The 17,305-nt window shown below is 38.2% G+C and overlaps 1 protein-coding gene across 1 annotated transcript in view; it reads left to right on the forward strand.

The window, feature by feature from the left end:
* DNM3 (dynamin 3) overlaps positions 1-17,305 on the forward strand; it is a 300,862-nt gene that overhangs the window by 207,876 nt on the left and 75,681 nt on the right. The window contains exon 16 of the mRNA XM_023753926.1: positions 2,498-2,607. Within this exon, the coding sequence (XP_023609694.1) occupies positions 2,498-2,607 (110 nt within the window). The remainder of the gene's footprint in view (positions 1-2,497; positions 2,608-17,305) is intronic.

Consider the following 17,305-nt stretch of genomic DNA (forward strand, 5'->3'; position numbering starts at 1 on the left):
TCTAGTAATCAATATAAAAGCATTAATGAGATGGTTGACATTGTTTTTCTCATACTGAGTCTTTGAAGCCTGGTGTGTATTTAACATCGAGAGCATATCCCAATGTAGCCACAGTTCAAGTGCTTGGTAGTCACCTGTGGCTGGTGGCTACCACATTGGACAGTGTGCTATTAGACAGTTTAATAAAACTAACAAATTTATGTAGTAGATGTCTCAAATAAGCTGGTGCTAAGACTCACTGTGTTGGAAATTATAATTTCTGCTTATCCTTTATCACTTCTATCCCTTTTGTTTATTTTAGCTTTTTCGTATTCAAAATGTTCTTTTAGCCAAATATCATTTTTCCCCAAAGCACTAAGAATTTTAGAAATATTCTTGACATACCATTTCATTTCTTTCTCATTGAATTCTCCCTTTGACTAACAACTTTAATTAAATAAATCAGTCTGAGTCTCTTTGTTCTTCGTTTGTCAATCTTAAAACTCTTGATTATGAGAGAATTGGGCAATACATCTTCAAAACCCTTGGATAAATGACATTTCATTTGGAAATGAAACTACAATACATTTTTCATGTTCCCCTGTTTGCCTGTGTGTGTATTTCTCCAGTGTTGAATGTCTGACATCAACTTGCTGGATTTTTGGTCGTTGCTATATGCTAAAGAATGAAGTTCAAAGGGAACTTCCTTCTATAGAAAACACGCCAAGGACATTGTGTTCCATCTTCACAATGAAATGCAGATTTCCATTAAAAGGCAAATCCATCATTTCAAAAGGTTGACTAGGATGGTGTATTAAAAAAAGCCAGCTGCTTAAATTTAGGGCATTGAAAAACGGCTAAAAATATTTCCCTGGGTCTCAAGCATTTTCATTTATTTATGGATTTAATAGATTTTCATTTAGTCTATGATCTTGCCTCGATCTTGTTTGTGTTTCAAACACATCACTCGACTATGATACTTCACTTATTTAAATGATGTATGTTGCTGTTTAGAATATCTTTGAATTTGCTAATATAGTATTAATTTTTGCACAAGAAATATTGGCATCTTCTCACAGTACTTTTGCTTTTTCATGCTTGTTCCTAGGCTTCCTTCACTCCCATTTAGTTTCTTTGATATTTTTGTGGGTTTTTAAAATCTTCTTTGCGGACGTTGTCTGCCAGCACAGCATTGTGTTCTGCAACCAACTTCCTTCAGCTGCTTCAGTCACCTAGTTCTCTCTACCCCACCACTTGAATGTGCTCTGCCAACTGTTTTCTAAGCAACTTAGGAGTAAGAAGTGACAGAGAGAGTGTTGCTCCCAATGACTCTCTGTGGGTGTGCAGACAACATGATCCCCACCCACTGGCCTGGGAGCACAGATGAGTTCTGCTCTCCACTGCTGAGCCAGCCACAAATCCTCAAGGACGTGCTGTAGGGGCCGAAGGAACAGCCAAAAAAAAGGCTTATGTCAGACATGTCTCTACAGTGCATGTATTCTCCACAGGAAATACATTAATAGTTGTTTATTAAAAGTCATGGCTAAGTCTCCATGCTCCCCTCTTCCAGAGGCTACCCCTGTTTTTTCTCAGGACCAGCACCCAGAGCTAGGGCCTGGGACCATAGAGGGACTACAGTTGAACAAGAACACGGCTCATATGCCCCAGGAGTACATCCTGACTAGGTTTCCTAGATTGAGTGTTTGGCTCTCCTATTATCCTTGGCTGTTAAGCATTTGTACATATGATAACATTGCCCCTGGGCCAGACCCTGAAAGTAAATGTTTCTAATAATTCTTTGCCACCCAGTATGTTTTACTAAGATCCATTTGGTGTCATTTGCAGACCTCCCCTCACCAGTGTCCATTTTCTTCCTAAAGAATTGTTCATTTTGAAAAAGAACCTGTTCTAGTTAATATCAGCCCACTTTTAATGTTTTGTTGTTGTGTTTTTTTCTCTCTCAGAGCTCAACAATTAAATGGCATCATTTTCTTTTTCTGGACCCCCATTTGTTCTAGACTTAAATGAAGGAAGTATGGCTGTGCTTCAGCATAGTTTATGGGGGCATTTCATTCTGGGGTCCTTGTGCTTCCAAGCCCCTGCCAGCACTGGCTATCAAAACTGCTTAGACTGCAAATAAAATATGAAATGAAATCCATCTGGCATTTCTCATTGAATTAGGACCAGAACATTTTTGTTAAATATTAACAGATGGCTAAATTCTTAATATCAAGCTAACATTTGAAAACATCTAAGGGGACCCACATGAGGAAGAAAGGATAGAGGCCCATGTGTTTTCTCCATCGCTGAGCCCTTCCTTCCTCTAGCCTTTCCTCCAACCATGTGTTGAGAATCATTGGAGACGCCTATCTCAGATAACTTCTCTTCTTTGGTACCTGGTATCAAAATAGTGTGTGATGGTATCAAAATATTGTAATCAAATGTTGGCCAGCTCAGGTGAAATGTCACCATTGACATGCTTCAAGATCTTTTATTAAAGTGCTCTCTCTCTCAATAGGAAAAAGAAAAGAAGTATATGCTTCCCTTGGACAACCTGAAAGTTAGAGACGTGGAAAAAAGCTTTATGTCCAGCAAGCACATCTTTGCAATCTTTAACACAGAACAAAGGTAAGAAAATGGAGCAGCTCTGTCTTCAGATTTCCCTCCCCCCGAATTTCTACATGACCCAGAGATCGTATTTGCAATAGTTCCTTTGGCTCCACTTTGAAATTTGTTAACTCATCCATTTTGCCTTCATTTATTTTGTAGTTTATAGCTTCCGCCATAAGTTATGGATTCTAAAGATGAAAAATTAGAGTAAGAAGGATCTTCACATATTAGTTTATTCCCTGCTTTGCTAGGAGCCATCCCCATCACACTGCTTCCATTCTTAAACTACATTTTATTACTTTAAAGTCTTCCTTGCCCTGAATTTATTGTTTACTTACAAATTACTCAGCCATAATTTTAATGATATCTGTCTGGCATGAATGGATACCACTTAAGACCTTTTCCTATATATTATGACTAGATTCTTGCATTGGTGAATAGAATTATCCAGATAACATGAAGACAAATATATCATACTTTACAGTTTTTCCAAACACGTCTAGGTTCATTGCCTGTTTTTTGTAACAATTGCCCATGAGGTTAAAAGATAGAGTAGTGTGGTTACCATTTTATAAATTAGAAAATGTAGCTCAGAGAGGTTAACTGACTTAAGATCACAAATTAGAGCATTGGAAAGCTTAAATCTGAATCTTTCTTATCTAAGTGTCTTTCTGTGGGGAGCTGATATAGGGTTAAGGGAAGATCCACGGAGACTAAGGAAAGCTAGAGAGTTCTGAACGCTGTCTCTGTGTAAAACTTTCTTGGCCGACTCCGTCCACACCTTTGGGAACCCCTGGACCGCTGGGGCTGGACCCCAGCATCTTTCTTTCTTTCTTTTTTAACTGCCACTCACCTACAATAGCAAAACTTAATTTGGGGCTGATTATCCCAGAGTCCATGGTTGTTCACTGAAAGAAATTAAGTGGTAAAGTTAAATAAACAAACGGAGAGGTAACAGAGGACAAGGACAGAGAGGTGTGAAAGGGCGGTTACAACTAGGCAAGGAGAACATGGGAGATCTTTTCCAAATGGAAATGCTATAGGAAAAAGCTAATTGATTTCTGTGACTTAGTTATTAAGAGACAGAGTCATCAGCTGTGGGGTCTAATTTTAACTCATCTTTCCAGGCCTTTTATCTTTATTTAGCAATGAATGAAGTTCCTTGATTAGGTTCAGTGACTGGCCCAGGGTCAATCACACAGTGAATCAAAATAGCAAAAGAAGCCTTTTTCCTACATTCCCAGTCAGTTGCTCAGAGTGACTCATGCAAAAATACTTATAAAAACCACAAGAGCAAGGCACTTAAAGAATCAAGGGGACAGCAAATTAGATATAACTCCCCTATCAAATACTGAGATGGAATTGTTTTTTAAAAAGACTTAGAATTCCTTGGGGGCGGTTGGGGGGGGGGGGAACAACACAAAACATTAGTAATAGAAAGAATAAAAAGGTTTCCTGGAGAGAGCAGTAGCATGTCTTCATATCCGGACCATGCTCAGTGACTTGAACACCTTCCTCAGAGCAGTGGGGAAGTGGGTGGTCCTAAAAGAATCATCAGAGGGGTGCTCAGCTTTCTGGCCTGGATGCAGAATGGGAAGTGTGACTGCCACATAGGAGTAAACTACAATCGGGTCCTTGGTCAACCTGGAAAGTTTAGGTCCTAAAAGGGCTTGGTTCTTGGTTGGTGTTGCTCTGTGGGATCACAGGTTTGATCTCCAATCAAGGGCATGTACCTGGGTTGCAGGTTTGATCCTTAGCCTGTCGGCAATTGCGGAAGACTACCAATTGATGTGTCTCTCTCACATCGATGCTCCCCCCCCTCTTTCCACCCTTCCCTTTCTCCCCTTCCATTCTCTCTAAAAATCAATGGAAAAAATATCCTCAGGTGAGGATTAACAACAACAAATACTGATAATATAGCTGTCTAAAAATAAAAGGGCTTGATACAAAGTAAAAAAAAAATCATCTTTTTAGATGAAATACAACTGTGGATTTTAAAGAGAACAAAAGACACCAAAATAAGAAAACTCTATAAACTTCTAAAAATATAGGTATTCTAGAATACTAATTCTCAGCAGGCATTGAACTCTTCAGCTACTTCTCAGAAACCTCAGAGTACAAGGATGTCCCATCTACAGGCACTTTTACCAATGTCTCTTTCTCTGAAATTGTGATTAGTTTTCAATTAATTTTGTACTGGTGAGGACCTCTAGTAAGTACAATGTCGAATACCATGGGTGATCCTTGTCTTATTTATATTTTAAGGAGAATTATTTCATAACTAGAGGCCTGGTGCACGAAATTTCTGCGTGGGTAGAGTCCCTAGGCCTGGCTGATTGGGCCTTCCTTCCCCCAGCTGCCAGCTGCCTGCCAACCCTTCCTTCGTTCTGTGTCATCCCCCTAGTGATCAGCGCACGTCATAGCGAGCAGTCGAACTCCTGGTTGGTCAAACTCCTGAGGGGAAAATTTGCATATTAGCCTTTTATTATATAGGATTCTATAGTTAGGTACTTTCTGATAAGGAACCTGATATCAGGTAAAGGAAATCCCTGTGTTTCTGGATGCTACATTGTTTCTGTTTTAATCATGGCTGGGTGGTGAATTTTATCAAGTATTTTCTCTGCCTCTACAGACAAGATTGAATGATTTTCTTCTTTAATCTATTCATGTGGTGAAATATATCTATAGACGAATGTTAAACCATCCTTGATCTCCTAGAATGAAACCTAGTTAAGTCGTGCTATATTATTATTTATTACACATTCCTGGCTTAAGTTTGCTAGCATTTTTATTTAGATTTTTACATCTATGTTCATAAGTAAGATTGGCCCATCAATGTACTTTTCCCTTCCTGGTTTTCATATCAAGGTTCTGTTAGCTTCATTATTGCAGTGAGAATAAGAACTATTGTTCTTTGAAGCATTTTATATAAAATAAAGATTAACCATTAATTGTTGTTTGATAGAACTCATCAAGTACTGGTGGACACTTTTGTTAAGAAGACTTTTAACTAGTGATTTAGTGTATTTAGTAATTATAGATTTGTTCAGATTTCCACTTTTTCCATGTGTAAGTTTGGACAAATTATGTTTTTTTCTTTAGGAAATTGTTCATTCTGTTCATTTACAGAATTCTGTTTATACACATATTAGTATCAAGTATTTCTTAATGTTCTATTTTTTCAAATCTCTGCCTTATCTTAAGTTTGTTCACTTTTTATTTCTAATTGTAAGCCTTATCTTTTTTAACATGAACACTGTTGCCAAAATTTTATCTATTTTTTAAAGAACCTGATTTTGACTTTTTGACTCTATTGTATATTTGTTTTTCATCTTTCAATAACTTCTGCTTTATCTTCAATATTTCCTTTCCTGTATTTTTTTGTGTTTACTTTGTAGTTCTTTTTTCTAACTTAATTTAGATGTGTAACTCATTTCTTTTTATCCTTCCTTTTTCTTATATACGCGTATAAATTTATAGAATTCACTCTAGGTAATTTTTAGATGCTTATCATAAATTTTTACATATAACGTTTTTATTATTAACTTCTGTTTCCTTCATTCTTCTGTTTCCACAGTCTTCATTATGATTTCTTCTTTCAGTTGTTTAGACAACGTGTTTGACATTGTATAGTGCATAGGATTTTATTGTTTTGTTGATTTCTAACTTAATTTTACTGTGGTCAGAGAATGCAGTCTAATACATGGTCCTTTTCATAAATATTCTGTGTATGCTTGAGAAGAATATGTTGATTTGAGAGGGAAGGGTTTCATAAGAGTCCATTAGATTATACTTGCTAATTGTGTTATTATCTACAATTATTATCTTTTTTCATCTTGATTCATTCAAACACTCACCAAGTATATATTAGGCAGCTGTTATGTGCTAGGTACTGCTCTGTGTTCTTAAAATACATCTGTGAATAAAACAGACAAAAAAGATGATACATTTTAGATTACATTCTAGACAGGGAAGTTGACAGGGAGACAGACCAACACCATAAAGAATCTCACTTGCCTGACCAGTGTGGCTTAGTGATTGAATGTCAACCTATGAACCAAGCGGTCACAGTTTGATTCCTGGTCAAGGCACATGCCCTGGTTGCTGGCTCTGTCCCCAGTAGGGGACGTGCAGGAGGCAGTCAGTCAATGATTCTCTGTCATCGATGTTTCTATCTCTCTCTCCCACTTTCTTCCTCACTGAAATCAATAAAAAAAATTTATAATAAAAGTGTAATATGCTAATTAGACCGGATGTCTTTCCAGAAGACCTTCTGGATGAAGCCAGGGCTTCGAGGGAAGCCCGGGTCCCAGGTGCCTGCTGGCAGCCAGAGGGAAGCTGGTGCCGGCAGCTGGGGGAAAGAAGGCCTATTCTTGCGAGAATTTCATGCATTGGGCCTCTAGTATATATATATTTAAAATCTCACTTTATTGGAGGGGTGTGAAAAATCTCACTTTATGATTGTGAGCTTGATTATTCTAATAAGTCTGTCAATTTTTTCTTTATGTATTTTGAGATCAGTTACTTGAGTCTTATAAGTTTAGAATTGTTGTATCTTCCTGGTGACTTTCTTTTACTAATTTTGTGGCAACTGCTTTTATTTCTAACAATGATCTTTACCTTAAAATTAATTTTGTCTGATCATAATATAGTTGCACTACCTTTATTTTGGTTAATATTTGCTTGGTTTATTATTTTTACTTTCTTTCGACATCAGTCTTTCTGTATTTATATTGTGTTTTTCCTATAGCACATAGCTGGGTTTGTTTGTTTCTTTTATTTAATGTGAGAGCATTTTCAGTTTAGCCGATTTATATTTATTATTATCATTACTGATTATTTGAATTTATTTGAACATCTTATTTTAGTCTTTTTCATTAACCTGCCTTTCCTATACTTATTTTTCCACATCTTTCCTGACTTCTTTTCCTTTTACTTAGGTTGATTAATTTTTTCCATTGGCTTGGAAATTTTATACTTTATTTTTAATCTTTTAGTATTCCTTTATTATTTTTTACTTGAAGTTTGAAGTTAGTCATTTTAGTCTTTTTTTTAAATGACCTTAAAACACTTTAGCTCTACTAATCTCCCCTGATTTCCATATTATTGTTACCAATATTTGAGTCCCACGTCACATTTTTACTACTTTATTCCATATTATAATGGTTTACATGGATAGTGGTTGTTTTGATTTATCAACTTGTTTGTCAGTTTCTTTGTTCCCAGTGTTTAATTTTGGTGCATTCCCCTTCACACTAAAGTACACCCTTTAGGAATCCCTTCAGTGGCTACTATTTAATTGTAACTTTAAGGTTGGTGTTTGTTTTCCTGAAAATGTTTTATTTTGTCCTCATTATTGAATAATACTTCAGTTGGATATTAAATTACAGGACGATGGTTCTTTTATCTAATACTTTGAAGTCATTATTTCCCAACATTCTGGCTTCTGTTCTGTTTTTGAGAAGTTAGCTGACAGTTTAATTATTACTGCTTTTAATAGATCATCTGTTTTTCCTCACTGGTTGAATTTAAGAGCTTTTTTTGCCTTTAGTATACTGAAGTTTCAATACAGCGTGTGTTTTGTTTTATATTTCCTACTTGGGATTCATTGTGTTTCCTAAATCTGAGGAGTCATGATTTTAATTGAGTCTGAAAAAAATCTATATCATTATCCCTTTAACTTTTATCTCCTCTCTGTTCTTTCTTATTTCTCTGTCTAGAATTCCTATTAGACATGTCCTCATCCATTTTATCCTGTTCTTCATATGTTTGACTCTCTATTTTGTACATATCTCCTTGTGCCTCATTTCAGGTCACATTTTTAGCTCTATCTTCCCGTTCACTAATACTCTCTTCACCTGTGACTAGGCCAAAACAAATTTGCCTGTCATCTTTTCTTTGCCAGTGGACAAATTATTTTTTTTCTTTAAATATATTTTTTTTCTGAGGATATGGTCTTTGGAGCATCCTGATTCTCACATAACCCCTAAGATCTTGTTTTCTATTCTTTTGTAGCCACTAAGATCCAAGCCTTTTAGTTACTAAAACTGACACCATACAGTGGCTAAGTGACAAAAGATGTATTCCTTATCTCTATCTCTCTATCTCTTTCTCTTAAGGATTTTTTTTCCATTTCAGAGAGAACCTATTAAAATAATGTTTTTCAGCATTGTAGATGTCCTGTAGGAAAGTTTCTAAATTTTCCATTCTGTTATTTTCTTCGAAATGAAATGACCTCTCATTATGATTAGGTCGTTGAAACACAAGACAATGTTCCTGACTTCCCCTTAGAGATAAAGGTTGCGATCAGAGTGCACCTGAATGTCAGCCTGGTTTGTGTTTACAAACATAAGCATTTTATAAAGCAGTTAGAGAAAAAAAGCTATTATTATCCTGTTTTCTAATTCTTCAATTCACAACTTTTTATTCTGTTAATAATTCCAATGTATTTATTAGATATTTCTGCATTAGCAGCCATGCATGTCAGTGTTAGTGCTCTAAATGAAATACAAGATGTGATCTTGCTTTGCATAACATTTGTAATCTCTAGTGAGTCTTATTCTTTTTTTTTTTTTTTTTTTTTTTTTTTTTTTTACTGATCTTAAGACAGAAAATGTAGGAAACCAATGAAGAGATTAAAAATGTGGACAAGATAGTCTAGTTGAAAGAATCTTATACCTGAAACAAGTGGGAAATAGAATCTGAGGTAACATTTAGCCAGATTATATGATAGTGTATTCCACTCCAGTATTTTTAAGCTGTAGTAACAGACAGCATAGGGTTTAACCACAAGCAATAGTTAGCACTATAGAAGGTGACTCTCATTAGGCCTTCACATGCATTGATGGAGAGGAAATAGAAATGCTCCAAGGAGAGAATAGTGTTAGTCAAAGCAAGAAGGTGGGAAGTGTTGCTTAATCTGTCTGATCTAATTTTAGATGAGAAGAAGCTAATTTTAAAAGCAAGATGAGCATTCTTTTTTTTACATAAGGTTACCCCTGCAAGTTTAATAGTCTGTATAAAAGGAAAACCATGCATCTATCAAAGGCCCGTATACTTAGCATAATTCTTTCAACTATATTTAATGATACCCTTTTCACTGTTTACATTGATTCTGAGGTTATTTGCCAATTTTTTTTCTTTCTGCTGAGAGAAGATCTTATAAGAACAGATGTGTTCCCTTCCCTTGCCTTTGGATCAATGAGTGGTTCCCAACCTTTTTTTGTCCAGGCCCCACTTGATACCACCCCCCATGACATATAATTCTTATTATTTATTCATGGGGAGGAAGCCTAAAAGGCCATTAACTTGGTCTAAACAAGCTTCCAAAGAACATGGCATCCATGAAAGAGAAAAATAAAAGAACAAAAGGACAGTTGAAGTACTGAGGAAGAAATAACTAAGAAATTGTTAAATAATAATAATAATAATATGAAGTGATATGAAAAAATAGCAAATAAAGTTTCAAAACATACAATAGAGAACTGAAATGCATAAACATGTCAATATATATTTATATACTGTATATGAGGCCCCTAGAACCATAAGAAATGCAAAAAAATCACTATTAATAACTCATTCTCGAATTGCCCCCTCTTAAAAATCAAATTGCCTCCCTGTGGGGCATGTGTCCCGTGTTGGGAACCACTGCTTTAGATGAATTTATCCTTTGTTAATTTAGAAGATTTTTTGTAAATGTTTCTATTGCTTTGTATTCTTCATCCCTGTCTTCTATTGTGGTGTTTTAGAACAACTTATTTATAGTTATTTAGCAGACCCATGTGGAATGCATGGCTTGGGGCTAAGATTGCCCATGTGAATATCAGGGCCGGCACCAATGCTAATATATAGTGTCGTGGCTTTGTAGGGTTCTCTGGGACCTTAGCGATCATGGCATCTGTCCTCCTCACCTCACAGGTTAAGGAGTTGGCACCTATCCCAGTTAAATGCCTTCCCGTGTCACAAAAGAAGTTAATGACAGAGCCAGAACTGGAACCCAGGGCTGGTGTCTCCTGACCCAGAGCTCTAACCATTGATGTTGACTATGGAGCAGGAACCCCACCTAATATTGTACCTGGGATTATTCCTAAAAGAGCAGCATTGAAGAGATTTTTTAAGGCCTCTTATGTAGTATTCCAGTTTGCTGTTAGGTCTTACAGTTTTCTTTGGAAGGCTTTTCGTCTCATTTGCAAAGCCTGACGTGGAAATGGAACTGACCAATAGCCCTGCTACAGTTCCTGAAAAACCATATTGCCATTTGCTACCGTGTCACAGCATTATTCCCAAGCGCTTGTTCAGTTGCTATTTCAAATTTCCACTATAAAGTTCGAAACAGTACTCTGCGGTCACCAATCATCAGGTGTGTGGGAATTGATACTTTTAACATCCCTCTTTAAAAAGCCTTCAGTGACCTGGTGAATTAATAGGATCTTTATGTGTCTGGTGACCAGATTTTTGAGCCCTTCTAAACAGTGTTTGAGCACTGAGATTTTTTATAAATGGAAGGAATTGTTACTAGTTGCAGTGACTCCAGCGCTTGAGGGAAGTGAGTTTCACACCTGGTGTGATTTGGCCCACAAAGCTCCAGGTAAGAGTAGATACCTGGGGAGGCCGAGAAGTTACACAATACCTTGTTCTCACATCCATTGCATCGCCAAATCATTTGGAAGATCTAAATGAAAAGTTCCTCAAGTCCTTCGTGGCAGGCTCTCAACCAAAGATTGAAATGTTCCCCCAGGTTTTTGTTCCATTTGATTTTGTTGGAAACTCCACGTTTTCTCTGGTCAAAGCATGTCTGGATAATAGCTCCACTGTGCTGGTCTTTGCTCTCCCCAGGCAGGCCTTCGCTTCTAAGGTCACGCTAAGGCCCATTTGGTCCAAGGTATGTCAGCTCTGGTAGCCAGCAGAGATCCGAGTCTGCCTAGGGGTGTTGTAGGGCCGCCACGTGGTATTTTCTGAGCACCCCTTGGGGTCGTCTAGCTCTGTTTTCTTTTAAAATGAGGCATTCTTTCTTTGATGCTGCTCTGTAGCTTCAGTTCAGGATATGGTTTATCAACATTACCAAATGTTTCAATTTACCTCCCCCCCCCTTTTTTTCTTTTACAGAGAGGGGTTTTAGGATGTCCCACTACTCCACTTGTCCCCAGCACATTGCTGACACTCAATAAATGTCAAATAATGCCGCCCTGTAGCTAGTGTGCACTCGTAGACATTCTGAAAAGAATGGCTCTTTATACTCATTGTTGTGTGGCATATTTTTCCATTTGTTAGCTGGGAAGGAATTGGAGTCAGGTTTTCCACTTATATACCTGTATGGCTCTGTTTCTATATTAAGACATGGTTAGAGTTGAAGTTGTTGGGGAAGGTGCTTAATTAAACAAATATGCTGGGCAGTAGGTGCCGTGCAGAGACCTGCCTGAAAGGTCCTATGTCACTAGGATGTGCGGGGGTGTCAAATCGATACTAAAAGGGAAGCAGTTTCTCTTCCGTGAGCAGGGATGGCAGAGGCTCACCTTGATGGGAAATTCAATGGAGTAAAAAACATGTAGAGTTTTATACCAGGAAATGAAGTTTTCTGTAAGGAATACAATGCAATTAATCTCGTGTTTAGAACAGAAACAAGACACCTGGAACATGTTACCCCGCTGTTGTCAGAAGAATGTTGAAGACATGCCTTCTTGCCTCATAGATTACTGCGTGAGAACTGTTTCTCTTCCGAGTCCTCGGACTCAGTAAGAATTTTCTTGGTCAGATGAAGATTAAGTTAGTAACCAGTCTTCCATGCCAAGCTGAGTAATGAAATGTGTGTCATCCTATGTCTTCTCAAGGGCCATCTTTCCATGTAGTGGCCTTTACAGTGCCCTCTAACTCAGAATACCCGTGGAGGGGGAAAAAGTCGGTTTGAGAGTAAAAACTCTTTATTGCTCTCAATGGACTAATCTAGTTCATTGTACTCTTTCTGTAACTTCAGGGATGATATAAGGGTTTGGTTTCCCCATTCTTTATTCCCAGTATGTATATATAAATCTTCTAGCTGGGAGACCAACTGCAGTCTGATGCATTGTCCTGAGGAGTCCATACGTCAACTGATATTAGTCAGGTGTCAGCTGTATTGCTCTGAGAAACACACAATGCATCTAAGCAACAATACCTGGACTTCTTTCTAGTTTTAACACAATGATAAATAAATTAATTTAAAATGTAACCATGTGATCAATACTTGTCTCTACTGCTAAACTGCTTTCCATGAGGAGGAGGCTATGTCTGTCTTCTTTATAAAATTTAAATATATATGTATCTTTTTATTGATTTCAGAGAGGAAGGGAGAGAGATAGAAACATCAATTATGAGAAAAAATCATTGATCAGTTGCCTCCTGCACGCCCCCTACTGGGAATTGAGCCTGCAACCTGGGCATGTGCCCTGCTTGGGAAATGAACTGTGACCTCCTGGTTCATAGATCAACACTCAACCACTGAGCCATAACTGGCCAGGCTCTGCTGGAACTCAAGTTCACGTGGGTCAGAGATTTGAGGACTTGCACAGTTATTGGTGGTGAGCTCCCAATAGGACAGTGATGTTGATTTCCCTCTATAAACCTAAAGGGGTATATCCTGCGCTTTCCCTGTCCAGGAGTTGGATTGGAATACATGCTTATCAAGTCAGTAAAAGGGAGCCTTATGTTTTGAAAGCTGTTAAATCCCAATCTTTGAATTAGAGAACTCTGTCTTTTGTGTCCACTCTTTTCCTTTGTTGCGGTCTCTCACTGCAAAGACATTTGTCATCATATGGACCCCATCTTGTGTCTTACAGTAGTTTACCAATTCTCCCTGCTGCATATTTTCCCTTTATGAGTGTCTGTCTGGTTGTGAAATAGCATCCTTAGGAAGTCCTAGGTACACCAGAGAGGAGGGACCCGGAGAGAGGTGGATTGGAGGACCAAAATCATCTGCCCAGTTGATTTTTTTGACTCACCAACCTCACCAAGACAGGAATCAAATATGATCTGGTAATATTTTTATGAACTAAGTCTGTGACAATTGATTTCACGGCTAAGATAAATTCTCATGGAAGCCAGCACAGTTTGCTGGGGTATGAAATGCCTGTGGCTTGAAGCAATCAATTTAAATTCTTCTCTTACTGGTTTTCATGTTAAACTCTGAAATGAAATAGGCGTATGATGCCCTACTTGGATGACACTTTCTGCCTTTTCTGAGGGAATAAAATAGCAAGTTGGTGCTTTTCAGCTTTTTCAAAGGTCATTAAGAGGCTTTGGAGAAATTCTTCACGCTTGAAACACCTGTGTAAAATCCGTATGCATTTTCTGGGGGAATTAGGCATTGTGCTCCCTTGCGCATTTCAAACGGTTTGATAGAATAGACTCAGCAGCTTAGATCTGTTCCTCTCTTCCCAAGGATTTAAACTAGACTCGTATCTTAAACCATGAGTAGTGCCAGCAGGGATTTGGGTCAGTGTTTAAGGCACCACCCATGTTCAGGAGGTTTCTGTCCAAGGGCTGTCTGATGAATGAGCCCGACACGACTGTGTGAAGTTCAGGGACAAAATGAAACTATGTCCTTCACAGCAAGTTTACTTTTCTTCTAGGATTTCAGAACAAAAACATTGCCCGCCCCCCCACCTACTTCCCAGAACAACTATTTGCTGATGGGTACTCCCCTCCCCCAAGGCCTCCTTCAGACAAACACTGTGGCTTGGACAGAAGTGTGCCTCCATTTGGGGACCACAGAATGGCCCCAACTGTGTTCAGTGATGGCTGGAGAGCAATCTCTAGTTGCAGACATATTCCAGAAAAGTGGATGCTCAATTCTAACATGCAGTCGTTAAAAGAGATGTTACAAAAGTTAAGTTGCAGGAGAAGATCTGACAGATCATGGAAAAAGACTGGGCCAACTGGGCCAATATCTTTGAGCATGTAATTGTTTGTAAATAAGACTCTGTAGCTAGTTTTTGTTTAAAAAATGAACTTTTATTTTTGAAAATGAATGAAGAATAAGATTCAGGCCTTTGTTTAAAAGACTGAGTTTGCCATTTGTTTATGGCAAGGCTAGAATTAAAGGGAGCTGTGTGCCATGCTTCAGACAGTGTGCTGGGGGTTTGGGGATGTCACAGCCCACCTAAGCCAAAACCAGCAGGCACATAGGCCACCTGTGGTGAGAGCTCTTCAAAAATGAACAAGCAGGGATATGAACGTTTCTCTAGCTGGGCCTACCTGAAGGAAATTTTGAAACACCTTATATTTCTCTGACAGTCTTAGAAGCCTCCCAAGAACAAAGGTAAAGAAAAGGAAGGGCATGTTTTACTGACTATTGGAATCATTAGGTTTGTAGAGATGTCCTATTCAGTATTGTAAAACAATCTGCAAGTTGAAGAAAAAAATTTACACCAAATAGGAAAATAAACAGAAAAAGTCCAAAGAGGGCTATTATTCAAATCTGTGGCTGTTTCAGTTACAATGAGCAATGGATCCGTGGCTGCCTCTGCAGACACAGTGTTCCCATTGTTACCCGCGCCGCTGTATCCTGTTCTGATTTGTCAGACACCTTGCCTAGACATTCTTGAGTTAGAAAAAGAACGCTTTGAATCAAAGTAACATGTGGATATGCAAAGCTACACAAAGATCACTGAGCTCCCTGAATACCCTGAATAGTGCCCTCCAGCATATAAGCCTCCATTTTTGCAATATCAACTTATAGTTGAACTTATAGTTCAGGAGTTTTTGTGACCTACTGTTACATGTACAATATATTTTTATTTTCCCTCACTTGATTTACTGTGAAGCCAACTTACCTGTAAAGAATGTCCTTAGTGACTACCTACTGCAAGAATGTATTGTGAAGGAATTAATTATACATCTTGAATATAAATTATATGATTCTACTTCAATCTGCCTCACCGAGAGGGACACTAAAATTAAATCTATTTTCAGGCAAGTGTCATTAATTTTAGTGAACACACACAGCCTTGGTACAGGGAACAACATGGCACATGCCTTAGTAGAAACTGTTAGTCACACCGCCTCGAACTCTGAGCGATGCATGCTTTCCTAAAGAAAGCGTTTGCAGAACCTGACTAAGCGACCTTTTCTCTCCTTTTTCTAATGTTGGCCCTGCCTATATTTCTTTCTTACAATCTGAGGGAAATACTGTTCTCTGAAGGGATAGTTTCAATAAATGCAATTGCAGAGAATGATTTGGACTGTCCCCAGCTCAGGGTGTGCCTTAGCCTCACCTCCCTCCATATCCAGAAATCTCTTCCAGGCCAGAGCACATGTGCTGGGCCATGCCATGCTTCTAGATATCAGCCCAAACGTGTTTTAATGCTCTAGTCCAGTGGTCGGCAAACCGCGGCTCGCGAGCCACATGCCGGTCCTTTGGCCCTTGAGTGTGGCTCTTCCACAAAATACCGACTTCTGCACATGGGTCACGAAGTTTCAATCGCATTGTACGTGTGCACCCGTATGTGGTATTTTGTGGAAGAGCCACACTCAAGGGGCCAAAGAGCCGCATGTGGCTCGCGAGCCGCGGTTTGCCAACCGCTGCATGAGTTTGCTTTAGAAAACAGATCAATGCTCGCCACTTGGTTACTCTGTCAGTGCACTAAGGTAAAATATTTGTTTTGATGACTACATTGTGAATTTTAAAATAAATGGGCCATCTGAGATCTGTACTAATGGCTCTCAAGTCTTTGGTCTGAGACCCCTTTCCACTCTTAAAAATTCTTGAAGATTTCAAAGGGCGTTTGTTTATATGGAGTGTGTGGATTATACTGGGAATTCTGTGAGCCAGTTGACTTCATGTTGTTGCTTAAAATTGGCTATAATGCGAGTATTTATACCATGGAAATTGGCAAATGCTACAAACCACAGCTTTTTTTTTTCTTTTCTTTTCTGGAAAGCTAGTCGTTAAATAGTTATCAGCATACCACCAGTTATATATATTGTTAGAAATTAAAAAACAAAGAATTTTTTAAAATTTAGTTGTTAAATCATTTAAAAATGATAATAAATCTATTTTGTATTCACATAAATACATGCTTTGGGAAAACATTTTTTTTTAAATATCAGAGAGAAGAGTGGCATTATTTTTTTACATTTGAGCAAATCTCTCTTAATGTGCAGCATAATGGAAGACAGCTGGATTCTCATATCTGCTCCTGCTTTCGGTCTGTTGCAATATGTTGTTTTGGTTGAAGTGAATGAAGAAAATCTGGCCTCACTGAGCTATGTAGTTAGGAAGGGAAGAGTGTTTTAATAGCCTTTTCAGATAATTGTGGATTTTCTGCTTTGACATCTTACCAAAACTTGACAAGAGCTAGTTTCCAAAAAGTTGGTTGCAGTGTGGAATCTGAAATCGTAACAATGAACTTTGCATATTCTGCCCCCTAATCCCCTGGTCTGTCATACACCTTAAATGGATCTTTTCTTATGAGTGATTTGGTAACGTCATACATTTGCCATTTGGAAAATATGATTCACTGATTTATACAGATCTTCTCAATGTTTACAGATTTCACGCCACAGCATTTAAAAATCACATTCATTGACAGCACCACCAGTCTCCTCAGAAAGGGGAAGCTGCCACGCCCATGGAGGGAGGTTCAAGGTTTCCAAAATGCTAAGGTCGAGCTTCATCCCTGGTCACAGATACCATCAGTGGTCTTCCTCTAAATGACAGGCTCGTTTTGTTTATTTTTGAGAA

Source organism: Myotis lucifugus, unplaced genomic scaffold, assembly GCF_000147115.1.
Source record: "Myotis lucifugus unplaced genomic scaffold, Myoluc2.0 scaffold_54, whole genome shotgun sequence".
Lineage (NCBI taxonomy): Eukaryota > Metazoa > Chordata > Mammalia > Chiroptera > Vespertilionidae > Myotis > Myotis lucifugus.